Source organism: Schistocerca nitens, chromosome 9, assembly GCF_023898315.1.
Source record: "Schistocerca nitens isolate TAMUIC-IGC-003100 chromosome 9, iqSchNite1.1, whole genome shotgun sequence".
Taxonomy (NCBI): Eukaryota; Metazoa; Arthropoda; class Insecta; order Orthoptera; family Acrididae; genus Schistocerca; species Schistocerca nitens.
Window position 1 is genome coordinate 291,391,996 of NC_064622.1, and position 16,699 is coordinate 291,408,694.

Consider the following 16,699-nt stretch of genomic DNA (forward strand, 5'->3'; position numbering starts at 1 on the left):
GAATAAGTTGGCATAGGATGGTGCCACATGGTGTCCATCTGTGTACCCTGGATCTGTCTGTAGGTGATGCCTTCAAAGGAGAATTAACTGAGCAAGAAAATATTATGGGTCTTGGTTACCAGGAAGGAGTTGTAAGTTTGCTGTTGGTTGGGCATTGGGGAAGACAGTGTTCAACAATGACAAGGTATTGAGCACTGGGCATTGGGCATTGGGCATTGGGCATTTGGGATGTGTAAAAGGAGGTGGCATCAACAGTGATGAACAGGACACTGGTAAAGGAACAGGTATTGTGGTTATTTACCAAGGAAATTGTCAAAAAGCTGTATGTTTTGAGAAGTTATTTTATTTTATTTTGACAACCAGTTTTGACTTTTCAATATGCCATTTTCAGGCCCCATATGCACTTCATGTACAGAAATTCAGATGTATCAATATTGGCCTACTGGGACCATCAATATCTGGATACTGAAAATTCATTATTTGAGTACTTCCTTCAAAGACTTGACATATAGAATCTGAAGACGGAAACTGAAATGCTGAAATGGATTGTCAAAATAAAATACAACAACTTCTCGCAGTTTATGGTTGTTTGATAATTACCTTGGTAAACATTTGACCAGCTGCTGTCCCACGTCTACAGTGGATCAACAGAGAAGGAACTGTGGATAGCTGGTGGAGGAAATGGATGATGTCTTTCATGTAGGAGGGTAGGTTCCAAGTAATATGCTAAAGACATTGGTCCAAAAGAGCAGAGATTCTCTTAGTGGGGGGAGAGGGGTGGGACAGCAACCTGTCACAATGGGGCATCACTGGTGTTTGGGTATATGGATATAGGGAGGATGCAGAAGGTAAGGAGTGCTTGGAGTGGTAGGGGTGAGGAGAGGTACAGAGTTAGGGGAGAGGTACTGGAATGAGCCTAAGGATTTGATGAGGGACTCGAGATCCTGTAGGGTTTATGGAATGGGGTCACTATGTCATGACAAGAACAAATATTAAATGTTTGTACCAGAGATAAGTACAGTAGAATTGTTTTAAGGGACAAATTGTGTCCTGGGGCTGTAACAGGGAGGGTTGGAGGGTACATACGCAATGGAAGGTAGTTCACTGGATTGAGTCATGCACTTCTGTTTATAGGTCTACAAACTCAAGAGTGACTAGGAGGGTCTGCCAACCTCTCTACTCCACTACATCACAAGGAACAACTACTGTGTGTTTCACAAGGTTATACCAAACCTTTATATCATCTCTCTCTCTCTCTCTCTCTCTCTGTCTCTCTCTCTCTCTCTCTCTCTCTCTCTCTCTCCCCTCCCCTCCTACCCTCTCCCTCCCCCTCTCTTGTTTTATTCAAGATATTGGTTTGTTATGTTTGGAATTGTTGATGACAATTTTTATATGTCATGATGTTGCATATATTTCACACACTCATAGTAACGGCTAACAATCATCAATGTTGCTATGGAGGCAAATAATTCTTAGTAAAGATACTAAGCTGGGTTACAACAATTTACTCATATTATCAACACACACAGGTAGCTCAAAAATACACGTGGTTTGTTTAAAACTGTAATAGTTGTTGCAGGGAGAAACAAAATATAATTTATCTACATAGCTGCAGTATTATTCTAGATGTTACATAAGTTCTTTTTTAACACTGACCTTTAACAACATTAATTATGATATGAATAATATTTATGACAGTGAAAATATTTTTACCAGTTAGCAATTTACTCATAAACATGCCTGAGCCTCAAGTTATTATTCATTATCTTGGTGTTAGTCATGAATATTTAACAAAACTTTTTCTGCAGCAGATATTTTCTTTTCTTGATAGAAAAACTATTTAAAGTATTTTTTCCTGCTTTCTTGTGGGTTAAGTCCAAAAATAATGTGATTAGTTACATTTCACATAGTGGCTACGAATGCACTATTACAACTAAAGAATGGCAGTCAGCCAATAATAAAAGTAACAGTAATAGTAGTAGTAGTAGTAGTAGTAGTAGTAGCAGCAGCAGCAGCAGCAGCACACACACACACACACACACACACACACACACACACACACACACACACACACACACAGAGAGAGAGAGAGAGAGAGAGAGAGAGAGAGAGAGAGTATCTTACAAATACAAATTTGCGCAGTACCCTACACAATCTTATATTAAAAACTGTACACAACTTTGATTAATTACATAAAAGATGTTTTTCATGGATTATTTAGTTAAACTTTTCAGCTGTGACACTTTAATTCAAAATATTAATTGGGATCATAACGAACATTTGACTATGGCTTGAATTCTAGAAATAATTAATTAATTCCATTTAATTATATTCACAAGTAGGGAGAGGTATGAAATGAGATTAAAAGGACAAATACTTTTTATACATGTATTGTGGGAAACTTATGTACAATTAACAAAATCATGCATTCAGAAGCAACCTAGTACAAAAGAGTCTAATAGGTTTGCGAGCTGACACCAGAGTGATCATTTTATTCATCCAACTCTTTATCTCACAATTATATAAATTCCATGACATGATATACTCTTAGTCTTTGTTATTCTTAGTACTTGTTACACAGAAATACACTTATTATTAATATTTTTATGTTCAAAACACTGAAAGTTGCAGAGTTTTCTCATTCCAAAATAATATTTCATGATCAATAGCACATTTACATACAGTGAACATGCATATTTTTATTTGTTACTGACACAGTTCACTTGTGGTTATTGTAACATTTTACTATGGGTTTTGCAAGGCTTTTCAGGAGATAGTATGCCTTCCACAGCATGTATTGTGGCACAGCATGCACACATGCCCAGGGGGGGGGGGGTTATTTTCCACAAAATGAGCTGACAGTACATGGAATACAAATATAAATTATTAACAATACTAATGCAAGAAAGGCATATGGACAGAATCTATGTAAATCTCTGCACGGTGTTCTACACTGGTAGAAGAGATTTTGATTATAAGTCATCCTGTGCGGCAGCTGTAGCACTCTTCTGGGGAAGGCAACTTCCTCTCACCATGAGTGCTGCTCACTTTTCATTTTGCAGACAGACTCATAATTTCCAGTACAGTTCTTTTATGTGAGCAGCCAAAATAACTTCACTGTGATTGAGTTTATATAGTGAAGTTATTTTCAGTTTATTGAGTACTTATCTACAGTAGTTAAGTGAACTTTTATGTAAAACATATTTCTATAAGCAATGACTGAGAAGCCTTTAATTTTGTAAGTGTGATGTCTCTGACATATGAAGTGTTGATGGGAAAGGAAGTGTATTGGTAAATGTAGTGACTGGGTGCTGAATGTCACAGACAGTATGTTGTAAAGCTGTATAGTCACTTGGTGTTGAATTAATGATTGAGCAGGAAATTATTGCATTTCTCTCACCATTAATTATGTTTCTTGTAGACTGCATAAGTCTCTTCCATTTAGGAATTGCTGACACTTGCAGAGTGGGCTGCAGTGAATGGAGTCATTTACCACACATCCACAGTATATCTGCCAAGTTGGATGTGCATATGTCTGATGGAATGGGACTGATCATGTTCAAGTCTACAAATGTAATCTGCTGTAAGGTAATGCCAGACTTACGCTGAAATGTCTGAAGTTATATAACACCTAGTTAACCCACTTCTGTTGTAGAGAGAGACAATTTGAGCCTCTGGTTCTCCCCAGATGTTGATAGATCTTATGTTGGAATGATGCATTTGATACTCTTCATGCTGTGGAGAGTAATCTACCCATTGAAAGGAGAGACAAAGAAATTGACATTGTCAAATACATAGTGACAGTATCATTTCAGGCAGATTCTTCAGTTCTGTAGACAGCTGACAGCTCCAGTTGTTGAGCTTCTTTACATAATAGCTCACTTAACAACTACAAACTGAAAAAACCACTTTATAAACAAGAGCTCAATGAAGTTATTGTATCCACTTACAAAAGAGAACTGGATAGTAAATGCTGGGGAGGTATAGTCTGTAAACTGACAAATGAGCAGCACTCATGGCGAGGGAAGTTACCTTTTCTGGAAGAAACAACTGCTGTGCAGGATGACTAAGAACCAATTTCCCTTCCAGCTGTGTAGAACAGTTTGCAGAGATTTACATAGTTTCTGTTCATATGCATTTGTTGCATTAGTATTTTTAGTAATTTATCCTTGTTTACATGCACTGTTACACACTTTGTGGAAAATGGACACCCAAAGGCATCTCTGTGCATTGCGTCACCAGTGATTTGTAAGCTGGGTTGTAGGAGAGTTCATATGACTTTGCGAAACACCCTATGGTTTCTTCTTGTGACATAGTGCAGTAGAGAATGGAGTCTCACTTGCTTGCTCTTCAATTTGAAAACCTATGAAAAAGGGAAGTGCATGTCGACAATCAGCAACCTACCTTCCCTCATGTATTTGTATTCCATCAGACAGTTTTAAGTGCAGAAATTATGCTAAAATGTCATATTTAATTATTTTGTGGTAGCTTACATTGCATATTGGCAGTTGAGATTTTTCAAGAATCATGTTGCACAGCTGTCACTGTGAAATATGATTTTCGACAAGTATCTGCAATAAGTGGGTCATCAACAGTTAAAATTTTGTGTTTGAAATTCTTGTTAAGTTGGTTACCAGTAGAAACAAGAACTAAAACCAGATTTCAGCATGAGAAGTCAGGACATTTTTTTTATGGTGAAAGGAAGTTCCTATATCTTCTATCTTTGTTGTCCCTCCTTCATCTTAGCACTCATCCTTTTGTATTCACACACATGTATTCCATCCAAGAGAACTACTCACACAGCACTAAGACATGCCCCCCCCCCCTCCCCCCTCTCTCTCTGTCATGGTGTGTGCCCATTATTTGAAATGGTTCTTTTCCTTCTTTTTTGAAAATTATTACATGTTTGGTTAGGATGTTATTAATTTCTTTGTAATACTGCAAGGAGTAATGGAAAAACTTATTAAGAGTGATTAACAGAATTAACCATTTCTTTGCTTATACAGGGTGTTACAAAAAGGTACGGCCAAACTTTCAGGAAACATTCCTCACACACAAATAAAGAAAAGATGTTATGTGGACATGTGTCCGGAAATGCTTAATTTCCATGTTAGAGCTCATTTTAGTTTCGTCAGTATGTACTGTACTTCCTCGATTCACCACCATGGTTTCATACGGGATACTCTACCTGTGCTGCTAGAACATGTGCCTTTACAAGTACGACACAACATGTGGTTCATGCACGATGGAGCTCCTGCACATTTCAGTCGAAGTGTTCGTACGCTTCTCAACAACAGATTCGGTGACCGATGGATTGGTAGAGGCAGACCAATTCCATGGCCTCCACACTCTCCTGACCTCAACCCTCTTGACTTTCATTTATGGGGGCATTTGAAAGCTCTTGTCTATGCAACCCCGGTACCAAATGTAGAGACTCTTCATGCTCGTATTGTGGATGGCTGTGATACAATACGCCATTCTCCAGGGCTGCATCAGCGCATCAGGGATTCCATGCGACGGAGGGTGGATGCATGTATCCTTGCTAACGGAGAACATTTTGATCATTTCCTGTAACAAAGTGTTTGAAGTCACACTGGTACGTTCTGTTGCTGTGTGTTTCCATTCCATGATTAATGTGATTTGAAGAGAAGTAATAAATGAGCTCTAACATGGAAAGTAAGCATTTCTGGACACATGTCCACATAACATATTTTCTTTCTTTGTGTATGGGGAATGTTTCCTGAAAGTTTGGCCGTACCTTTTTGTAACACCCTGTATAGATTAGCTATTAAATTATTTTATGACAACAAAAATAATCAATTTTTGAAAACAATTGATTTTTAATTTTTGATAATATAATGTACAGATAGATAAAAAGTCTACTCACCAAGCAGGTGCAAGAGAACACGTTATAAAAAAGATTTTACATATGCAAGCTTTTGGAGCCAGTGGTTCCTTCTTCTGGCAGAAGGGTTGAAGGGAAAGGATGAGGGATGAAGGAAAAGGACTGGAGAGGTTCAGGAAAAGGGGTAGAGTTCATTAAAGTCACACTATAAACTATTTCTCACCCAGCAATCCAAAATTATCTGCTGTATTTTATTTACTTACCCAAAATGACAATATGCAGTATTTTCCTGTTGATCTCTTCCTCTGATACTGCATAAAATGTGAGAGTTTCATTAAACTCTGGGTTTCTTGTTTTGTGGACTGTTTTAGTTCTTAATGTATTGGACTGAAAACAAAATAATATGTTATTATAATCATTTTATTTTTTAGCTATTTGATTCTATTTGAACATCTAGTTATTACCCTTCCTTCTTCTGGTATGAGACTAAGTCTGCAAAATGGATCTGTTAGCCCATTGATATCCATTGGTTTCAATCCCTGAAAATTACAGCATAAAATGTCACAAAATACATGTATTTAAATAAACCAGAGATGCTATTTCTTCATTTACATGCTAGTTGGAATTCTGCACATATTTATTATGATCGTTATTGAAACAATGTAGCTTAAGTAATATTTTCATTATAATACACGACTGTGACAGCACCATGAATATTAAGAGCAGTTTTTTTTATATAATCATAGTTTTGGCTTTCAAATAGATGCAGCTTTAACTATAAGTTATGCATAAAACTTTCTTAGAAACAACTTACTTTTGCTCTGTGAAGTGAACAATGAAGTGCACCAGCAAACGAGTCGTAGAGCAATGATAACTCTAGTTTGCCTAACTGGACTGAAAAAAAAGCAATATTTGTATTTGGTAGTGAGTAAGCTGACAGTCTTTGCTTTCTGTGCTTCTCTTCCATTCTTTTAGCACTGAATTAAACTGTCACTTGACTTACGTAAGAATACAGGATAAGAATATTCATACAGATTACTCTGGCGGAGAAGCACAGAAGATCGTGGCGTAACACAACTATATCATACAGGAGTCTACTCTCTCTCTCTCTCTCTCTCTCTCTCTCTCTTACCCTCCCCCCCTCCCCTCCTCCCGTCCCCCAACTGCTTCTATGCACAAAACACACACACACACACACACACACACACACACACACAAAACACATACATGGACAAAAACAGCTTATGTCATTTCTTTTATTCCAATCAGAAAACACTTTATGAAAACACATTTTTTGAGAGCAAACCTATTACTAACATGCATTACTGTTTAAAATGTGTAATGAAATGAATCACATGATTAGTAGCCTACTTGTTTTGAGTCTGTTCCTTTAAATCTTGATGTTTCAAAAACTTGAAATTTATTAAAAATTAATTGATTATTTTTTTAAAAAAATCACAGACATAACTTTGCTGCGTATTTTCACTTTTGAAAGATATTGTCTGACTATGTCAGTTCTGATTTACTGGTGCTTTTTGGACATGGAACTCATTCATTTGTCCTTAAGAGGACAAGAAGGTTGTAATTACCATTTTCTCCTGCACTGTCAGTAAAATCTTCTGCTGTATCACCAGCAGTACTTGATGTGTGCTGACCACTAACAGAACTGCTACCTATGGATGTTCTGTCATCTGACAAATACCAGTCCCGTGATGTGCTTGAGGCCTGTGAGTCCCTCCTCCTAAAACAAAGGTTATTCTTTGCTATACAATTCAGGTAAGTTATTTTATGCAATAGGAAATGATGCACCATTGTGTTTCACCTTGTGATATTATTACTGCTCAGAAGTATAACTAATGTATATGAGAAACACGTTATTGAATTGTAAACTGCGGAGGAATTATTGATTCTACACCACTTTCCCGTGATGAAACTACAGAACACAGAGTGTTTAATGTGAATACTGATAACACCTCCAGGAAGAAGTACAGATGCACTTCACATTTGCCTGTGACTAATTACTTAGAATCACTTGTTGCATAAATATGGGTATGCAATTTGAATGAGGAATGGGCCAAACCAATGTTTTGCATAAAACTGATAATGGAAAGTGAAAAGGTAATCACTTTTATCATAGATGAGGTACATAAACATAGCTAAGCTTTTAGATGATTATCAAGAACACAAACACATGAGAAATTTAATTCCTTACAATAAATATTCTTACAACGAATGGATAGAGTTTTCTTTTACAATGCATCAAGAAAAATAGTACTGGAAGCTGAGGGCAGGGTCATACCAAGGCTGTAGTGGGATTGGCTCCTGCTAAGGGTGTGGGCACAGAGGAGGCATAAAAACTGGATGGAAAAAAAAATCTCTGAAGACAGTTTACGAATTAACCAGGAGAGGCACATCAGTTCACTTGCCTCAAGTGTTCCTATGTTCTGTCTGCAAGAAGCCTTTCCCTGATGAGACCATAAATGAAAACTGTTCTTGCAATGTACTTTTTTTTAACAGAGTACAATATTTTTATTTGCCTTTCAGTATTTTTCATATAATGGGCTTCATCGGTGTTTACAGTGGTGTCAAGTTTTATACAATAATCAATTACAGATACAGAAAATAACATAGGAGATAACTAGCTTATTTAAGAACTAAAAGATTTTTGACCTACATGATGTAAATAATTATTGGCCAATATCCCTCCTACCAGCAGTAACAAAGATAGTTAAAAAGTCATGTGTAGTTGTGTGTTAGAATTCCTGAATAAAGAAAACTTATTTTCTGAACATCAATATGGATTTCGCAAGCACAGATCTGTTAATGATGTCCATTTTGTAGTCTGTGACCAAATCTCTTCTTTCATTCACAGAGAATTCTCTTCCCGATTGTTCATTGACCTAACCAAAGCATTTGATTTGGTTAATCAGCAGATAGTTCTTCAGAAATTAGACACATATCACATCCAAGGTGTAGGTAATCAGTGGTTTGAGTCATACTTAACAAATAGATTGCAAGTGGTTAAAGTCTCTAGCACTAGCAATGAACAAACTTGCTCTAACAAAGCCCTGATTACTTTTGGTGTGCCACAAGACTCTACTTTGGCCCCCTTCTCTTTCTGCTTTTTATTGATGATCTTCCCCTGAACCTTCATAAAACTTCTCCTGTACTATTTGCTGATGATTCAGATCTGTTGTCCAATAGCACATCAGTGCAACAAATGAGTGACCAAATATAACATACAACAAGTAGTCTGCTGTCCTGGCTTCACAGAAATAAAACAGCCCACATGCTCTTCTAAAAATCACCCTACTCAAATGACTCCAATACTACAGAAGGCCATGAACTTGACCAAGTAGAAGCAATGAAACTTTTGAGAATATGGGAAGATAACACTTTGAAGTGGGACGTGCACAGGGATAAAGTACTGAATAAGCTGAGCAGCCTCTGTTATGCATTTATAATCCTCAGACAAACATGCAACATTGATACATCAAAAACAGTTTACTTTGGCCCAGTTCAGTCTGGTGTAACATATGGGATCCCATTCTGCAGATCATCACATAAAAAATAATATTTATAGTGCAGAAAATGCTATTAAAGGTAATGAACCAAGAACATCCTAGATCATCAGCAAAGCCAATTTTCAAAGACTTCTAAAATATTACCAGTACCCTGTATTTATGTAATGGAAACAGTTTTATTTGTTGAAAAAGCATGTACCTTTCCATGATAAATAGGAATATACATGATCACAATACAAGAACCAATTTGAACATTCATCTGCTGCCCCAAAGACTAAGTACTGGTCAAGCTGGTGTCAGGAATATAGCTACTCAACTCTACAATAAACTTCCTATGACCATAGGAAATAGTGAAGGGCTGTCATTCAGGAAAAAAGTAAAAGAACTACTTGTCATGCACACCTTTCGCTCTATTGATGGTTACCTATTGGCAAATTTATACTAGCTCTCCAAAACTCCTTCCCAAAAAAATAAGAACACAAGTTCACTTAACTGTCAAATAACACATTAAATTTGTTTTTACCTATTCTTAATCTTGTTTTATATACTGAAATAAATTGCACTGTAAGTCAGTTGTGTTAGGGATGTGCAGAAATAAGCCTCTATGCGCATATCAATTGTAGTTTCTTAACTTCCATCATGCATTGTATGCCCATATATATTACTATTACTTGATATTCTATGCATCCCCATATACAGGACTTGTAAACTGTCCCATGTGTGTATTTCACATTGTCAATTTTTAATTCAATCATATATGTAAATTGTCCCCTTTGTGTTTTAGCTTTCTGACAATTTTTAATGCCATTGTACATCTAAGCTTATGCATTTGAAAATCTTTAACTTTAATACTGTTTGTATTGAGTCTTATAAAAAATGAAACAATCACCACACAGTTATTGTAAACCATGTTCTATATGAAACTTCCTAGAAGATTAAAACCATGTGGTGGACCAAGACTTGAACTCAGGGCTTTTGCCTTTCACGGGCAAGTGCTCTAATGACTGTGGTACCCAAGCACCCCTCATGACCCATCCTCACAGCTTTAATTCTGCTAGTACCTTATCTTCTACCTTCCAAACTTCACAGAAGCTCGTCTCTGAAACTTGCAGAACTAGCAATCCTGGAAGAAAGGATATTGCACAGACATGGCTAAGCCACAGCCTGAGGGATGTTTCCAGAATAAAATTTGCACTCTGCAGCAGAGTGTGCACTGATATGAAACTTCCTGGCATATTAAAACTGCATGCCAGACTGAGACTAAAACTTGGGACCTTTGCCTTTCGCAGGCAAGTGCTCTGCTGACTGAACTACTAGCATTTTTTATTTCAGATCTGCAGAGTTTTCTCATATTTATTTAATTTTGTTTCTTTGAACCACTTTTATGAGACTTATCTTTTAGAATTAATAGTAGTATCCTGAGCTCATTAAGTTGTGGAGTGTACTACTTGTTGGCATGATGCTGCTAATGTGTGATGCCAGTATGATCTCTTTTGATTACAGTGGGGCACGTCTCTTATACTATGCGCTTAATCTCTGCCAGGAAACTGAAAAAGCAGTTGTTAATACTTTTGTTATTATCCATTATATGAAACCAGTCCATTTCTTTCAAATGATCTATCAAATGGTTCAAATGGCTCTGAGCACTATGAGACTTAACATCTGAGGTCATCAGTCCCCTGGAACTTAGAACTACTTAAACCTAACTAACCTAAGGACATTACACACATCCATGCCTGAGGCAGTATTCACACCTGTGACCATAGCGGTCGCACGGTTTCAGACTGAAGTGCCTAGAACCGCTTGGCCACACCGGTTAGCTAAAAATGATCTATCATATTGTTTACATTGGCCTCTCCTGGTAATCCATATGTCACCTTCCTTTCTCCGGTACTGAGAGCTGACTTTTCAGTTTGAAGTCACAGTACTGCATGATCTGATATTTATAATTCTATAACATCACATTCAAGAGAGTCTCTGTGTATATTGCCATTTAGGTTATCAAAACATGAATCCAAGCTGGGGGCTTTACATTGAGACAGTAATAGTTGAATGACTTTAGAGAATTAACCATATGAATTACATTTTTTCTCTTTGTCCTTATATCTGTGTTAATATCACCTACAGTTATTATTTTATGCTGCTTATATTTAGACAACTACAATATTACAGTGTTAATTATTGCTATAAATACTATTTCATCAAAGCCTGGAATTCAATACACTGACACAATTACAACTTTTTGTGTGTGCATTACCATTCCAGCTACTTCAAATATGCCTTCAAGGTATATTCTGCTAAGGTCTATGACTGAGTAATGTAAAGCAAGATTGCTTTTAATGCAGACTGAGACCCTGTCATGTGACATGCTTTTTCTGTGGTAGCTTGTTACTAGCAAGTATCCAAGTGGAACACACAGATCTGTTTCAGATTTCTTTCACTCAGTATTCATTGAGACACAAAACACTGCAGTTAATTCTACCAAACCAGTATTGCAGTTCATTGACTTCACCTTTAAGAGATTGTACATTTAAACGAAGAAGGAGAATACTGTTATTAGTACAGAAAAGTATTTTGATTTCACTGGGTCTTTCACGTTCATTTATTTTCGTTGAGTAATCTAAAGCAGCACAGTTATCTGAATGAATTAATCTGTTGCAGCTCCCTCTTAATGGGGTTTTTACCCTTCCTCCCCTTGTAATGTCATTTTCCCTAATAGACAAGGTATATTAACATGCACCAAAAGACTGTTTTTTTTTTAAAAAAATGAGACAGATGTGTTCACAAATTTCACTTATAATCCTGTTTATCTCCTGACACAGAAATTTCATCCCATGCTAATTCAGATGCTCACCATGTTCAATGTGCAGAGTGTTCTCTAGTTGACTAATATCTACTACATTGCATTTCGCATAAGTTGAGCACAGTTGTTTGATTTTAACATTGGTTTTGTAGATCTCTCTGCTGACACATGAATTAAAGATCAGGTCATGTCTGTGAAGTATCAATGCAACAGCAGTGTTTTTAATTTCATTTATGTCTAAGAAATTCTTCAAACCTGTTATATACAATTTTTGACTTCATTATGCACTTCACCGTTTGCAACAATCACACAAACAACAAAATCACTGTCCCTTATATTATTATTTTCCGAGATGTCTTCAATAATGTTTTCGATTCTTGCACTGGGTTTCACAATACTAGTTGCACAAAAGTTCATATTGATATGCTGCTTTCTGCTAAGGTTGTCCACTAGAAATAGCAAATTGCATTTCTTTGTCTGCTGTTTGTGAGTCCTCCAAGTAGCATCATAAATAAATTACTACCAAACAGGTGTCACATGGGCTACGGGCCAACAGTGTGCTTGGCTCACACAGCTGCTGCCTACACAGCATACTCATATTCAACAATTGTGTTTCTCTGAGTTCAAAAGTAACAATTTACTTGTAATGCCATTACTAGTAACATTTACTTTTCAAAGGTAATGATTATTTCCATAAACTAACTTTGACTAAGTTACTTTTATCACTTACAATTTTATGACAGTGTCATTACTTTTTTATCACACTTACATATTTTGTTGTGACAATCTCAAGACAGTGTAATATCAGTCTTTATTTTGAAAAGAACCCAAATAATTGTTTTTGAATCAAATCATTTCATTAGTGAGTATGTTGGTGTCATATATTCCTCCTGCAGCCCAGATAAAGACTGTTCCTACCACAGTTTTGTTTCGGCATTGTTTCTCCACATTTTTCTTCCTTCAACAATATGTCTGCTATTTATGAAACATTATCACTTATGTATAATATTCTAAAAGATATATAGGAAATGTCTGACATGTGAATTATAATTTTTAGTGCTGTTATTGCATTTACTTCTTGTTCATTCATTTTTATTAGGAAATTATATATGCAACAACAAGTATATTGCAGTCACATGACACATCACTTGTGAATAACATGCAATATCCGATGTCACATTCATTTCCACATCTTTCAGACATTGAGGAGGAAGTAGAGACACACATGCCCTGCCCAGCTTATGGTGAAGCATGCAAATTTTTAACGTTGGATAATTCCTTTCTTTGCAGACTGTGTACTGGTGGGAATAAAATACAAAATAGTCAAAGTGTACTTAAAAAATCATGAACAGGTAAGATTTTTGCTTGCTGTTAGCATTAGATGTTTGAGGAAAAGTATGAGTGATACCATTGTTTTATTTAAATAGGAGATATTCTCGACATTTATAACTATAATAATGAAAAAGTAACATATTCATTTCTCACTTTCATTTACAGCAAACATTTCCCAAAAGAAACTGAGAAAAATAAAGTGTAAGGCACAAAAAGGATGTACAGCTGCACCATTACAGGGTCAACCTCAAAACAAACAACACTTAACTGCTCCCTTCAACCAAACAATATGTAACCTAAAGTAAGATTGAAAAAGCAGTAATGAACTTTGTCACAGATACATCTTAGTCATTCCAACAAGTACTGGAGGTGCCATCATTTAAAGATGTTGTATACCTGTGTCTGCTAAAGTTTGTGAGTTGTTTCAAGAAAAACTGTAATAAGGAATTTGGGAGAACTAAATCAGATTATTGACAAAATTATTTAATTGGATAGATAAAAAATCTACTCACTAAGTAGTGGTAGAACACACACATAAAGGAGAGTTGTAACTGGCAAGCTTTCAGTGCCAGTGGCTCCTTCTGCAGGCAGAAGAGTTGAAAAGCAAGGAAGAGGGGTGAAGGAAAAGGGGTAGATTTCGGGAAAGTCACCCAGAACCATAAGTCAGAGGAGACTTACGTACGAGATGAGAAGGAAAGACTGATTATTGGGGACGGCATTGGACGAGATTTGAAAACTTGAGAGCTTCAAGGTGGAAGACGGGCTAATATGCAGACAGAGATTACTGCTTAAAAATCATGCATGAGTTAATAAGGGTGAAAAGCTAAGTGCATTGTATGTAACAGAGGTGGGAGGATGGCGGCAAAAAATAGATGGGAAAGGTAATGAAAGATGCAGAAAACTAAAATGAAGTGAAGCAAACAGTAGTTACAGTGAATAAATGCTGCTAAAATCCCTGGAATCTCTGAATACCTTCTCCCAATTAAATGTCACATGGTCCTGTTCTGAAACCCATACCACTTTCCTTGATGTTGATCTCATCCTCACCAAAGGCCAGCTTCACACAGCCATCCACATTAAACCTACCAGAAAACAACAGTACTTACATTTTGACAGTTGCCATCCTTTCCATGTCAAACGTTCCCTCCCATACAGCCTTGGCATCCAAGGCAAACATATTTGTTGAGATACAGACTCTTTGCAGCAATACACCACCATTCTCACCTCAGCCTTCACTGGATGTAATTATCCCACCAGCCTAGTTAAAAAGCAGATTTCCCGGGCCATCATGTCCAGTCCTAGTACTGCCGATCCCTCCAAAAAACAACTTCACACCACACCATTGGTGACTCAGTATTATCCTGGTCTGGAATGTGTTAATCAGCTACTTTGACAGGGCCATGACTTCCTAAAATCATGCCCTGAAATGAGATCAATTCTGTCTGAAATTTTACCCACCACACCTAGAATAGCTTTCTGTTGCCCTCCCGATCTCTGCAATACTATTGTGAGACCCTATGCTCCTTCTGCACCCATCTCCCTACCCTATGGCTCCTACCCCTGTGACCATCCCCTCTACAAGACATGCCCTATGCACCCTTCTACCATCACCTGTAACAGTCATGTAGTTGGCAAAACATATACTATCAAAGGGAGAGTCACCTTCAAAATGACATGTCATATACCATCTGTTATGTAAACACTGTTCAGCCTTCTACACTGGCATGACTACCACCTAATTATCAATTAGGATGAATGGGCATAGGCAGAGCATATATACTGGCAACTCACAAAATCCTGCTGCGGAGCTTGCTCTACAACATGACATTTGTGTCCTCGGCACCTGTTTCACCACATGCGCCATCTGGATTCTACCCCCAGACAGCAGTTTATCAAAACTCTGTGTCCGCAACTTGTGGTCTTGCAGACGCGTTCTTGCATCCTGAGCATGGGCTCCTGGGTTCGATTTCCAGCGGGGTCAGGGATTTTCACCTGCCTCAAGATGACTGGGTGTTTGTGTTGTCCGCATCATTTCATCATCACTCATGAATATGGCAAGTTTGAACTGAGCAAAGGTTCGGAATTTGCACAGACACTGATAACCATGCAGTTGAGCGCCCCACAAACCAAACATCATCATCATCATCATCAAAAGTCTGCAGGTGGGAACTACAACTACAACATGTCTTTGGTTCTCACCACCCACCTGGCCTTAATTTATGTTAATTTCTTCTGTAGCAGTACTTATTCACTGCAACTACTCTTTGCTTCACTACGTTTTAGTTTTCTACACCTTTCATTGCCTTTCCCATCTATTTTTCGCTGCCATCCTCCCACCTCTGTTACATACAATGCACTTAGCTTTTCACTCTTATTAACTCATGCATGATATTTTAGTAGTAATCTCTGTCTTGCATATCACCCTGTCTTCCACCTTTAAGCTCTCTGGTTTTCAAACCTCATTCATTGCAGTCCCGACCAATCAATCTTTCGTTCTCATGCCATATGGTAAGTCTCCCCTGACCTGCAGTCCTGGCTGACTTTTCCAAAATCTACCCCTTTTCCTAGAACTCTCCAGTCATTTTCCTTCACCCTTCTCCCTTCCCCTTCAACCCTTCTGCCCAAAGGAGAAGCCACCGGCTCCGATAGCTTGCCAGTTACAACAGTCTTTTATGTGTGTGTTCTGCCACCACTTGGTGAGTAGATTTTTATCTATCCAATTATAATTTAATGCGGAGGTTAATACAGTTCTCTGTAGCTATCCCTGTATATTCATTAATTTTTTCAACTACATTACGTTATTGGTTTTAGGAGCTTCATTGGAGCAGCTGGTCACTGACTTGATCCAGTCACATTGAAAAGAAAAATGGCATTATTGGCATGTATATGTATGAAAGAAAGACACACATATGACTTTCTGACCAAGAAAATAGGTAATACAATATTAGAAAATCACATACAAAATGAAGAGCATAACACTGCAACAGACAATAGTACAAACTTTTGCAAGACTTTTAGATTGCTCCAGAGGCAAAATATTACTGAGGATGAACAAGCAGACACTAGTAAAATAGATGATGATTATATTGATTTAGAATTTATAAATGCTTTCAGTATGTTAGAATAAGTAAGTGATATGAAAGTGCTGTAGGAGAGACACAATTGTTCACTCACCACTGTTGGACACATTGTATG

At 37.3% G+C, this 16,699-nt stretch overlaps 1 protein-coding gene across 1 annotated transcript in view; it reads right to left on the reverse strand.

Moving 5' to 3' along the window:
- LOC126203385 (rabphilin-3A) overlaps positions 1-16,699 on the reverse strand; it is a 1,010,032-nt gene that overhangs the window by 63,334 nt on the left and 929,999 nt on the right. The window contains exons 12-15 of the mRNA XM_049937683.1: positions 7,435-7,586; positions 6,660-6,739; positions 6,310-6,384; positions 6,109-6,232 (exon numbers count right to left, since the gene is read on the reverse strand). Of these exons, the coding sequence (XP_049793640.1) occupies positions 6,109-6,232; positions 6,310-6,384; positions 6,660-6,739; positions 7,435-7,586 (431 nt within the window). The remainder of the gene's footprint in view (positions 1-6,108; positions 6,233-6,309; positions 6,385-6,659; positions 6,740-7,434; positions 7,587-16,699) is intronic.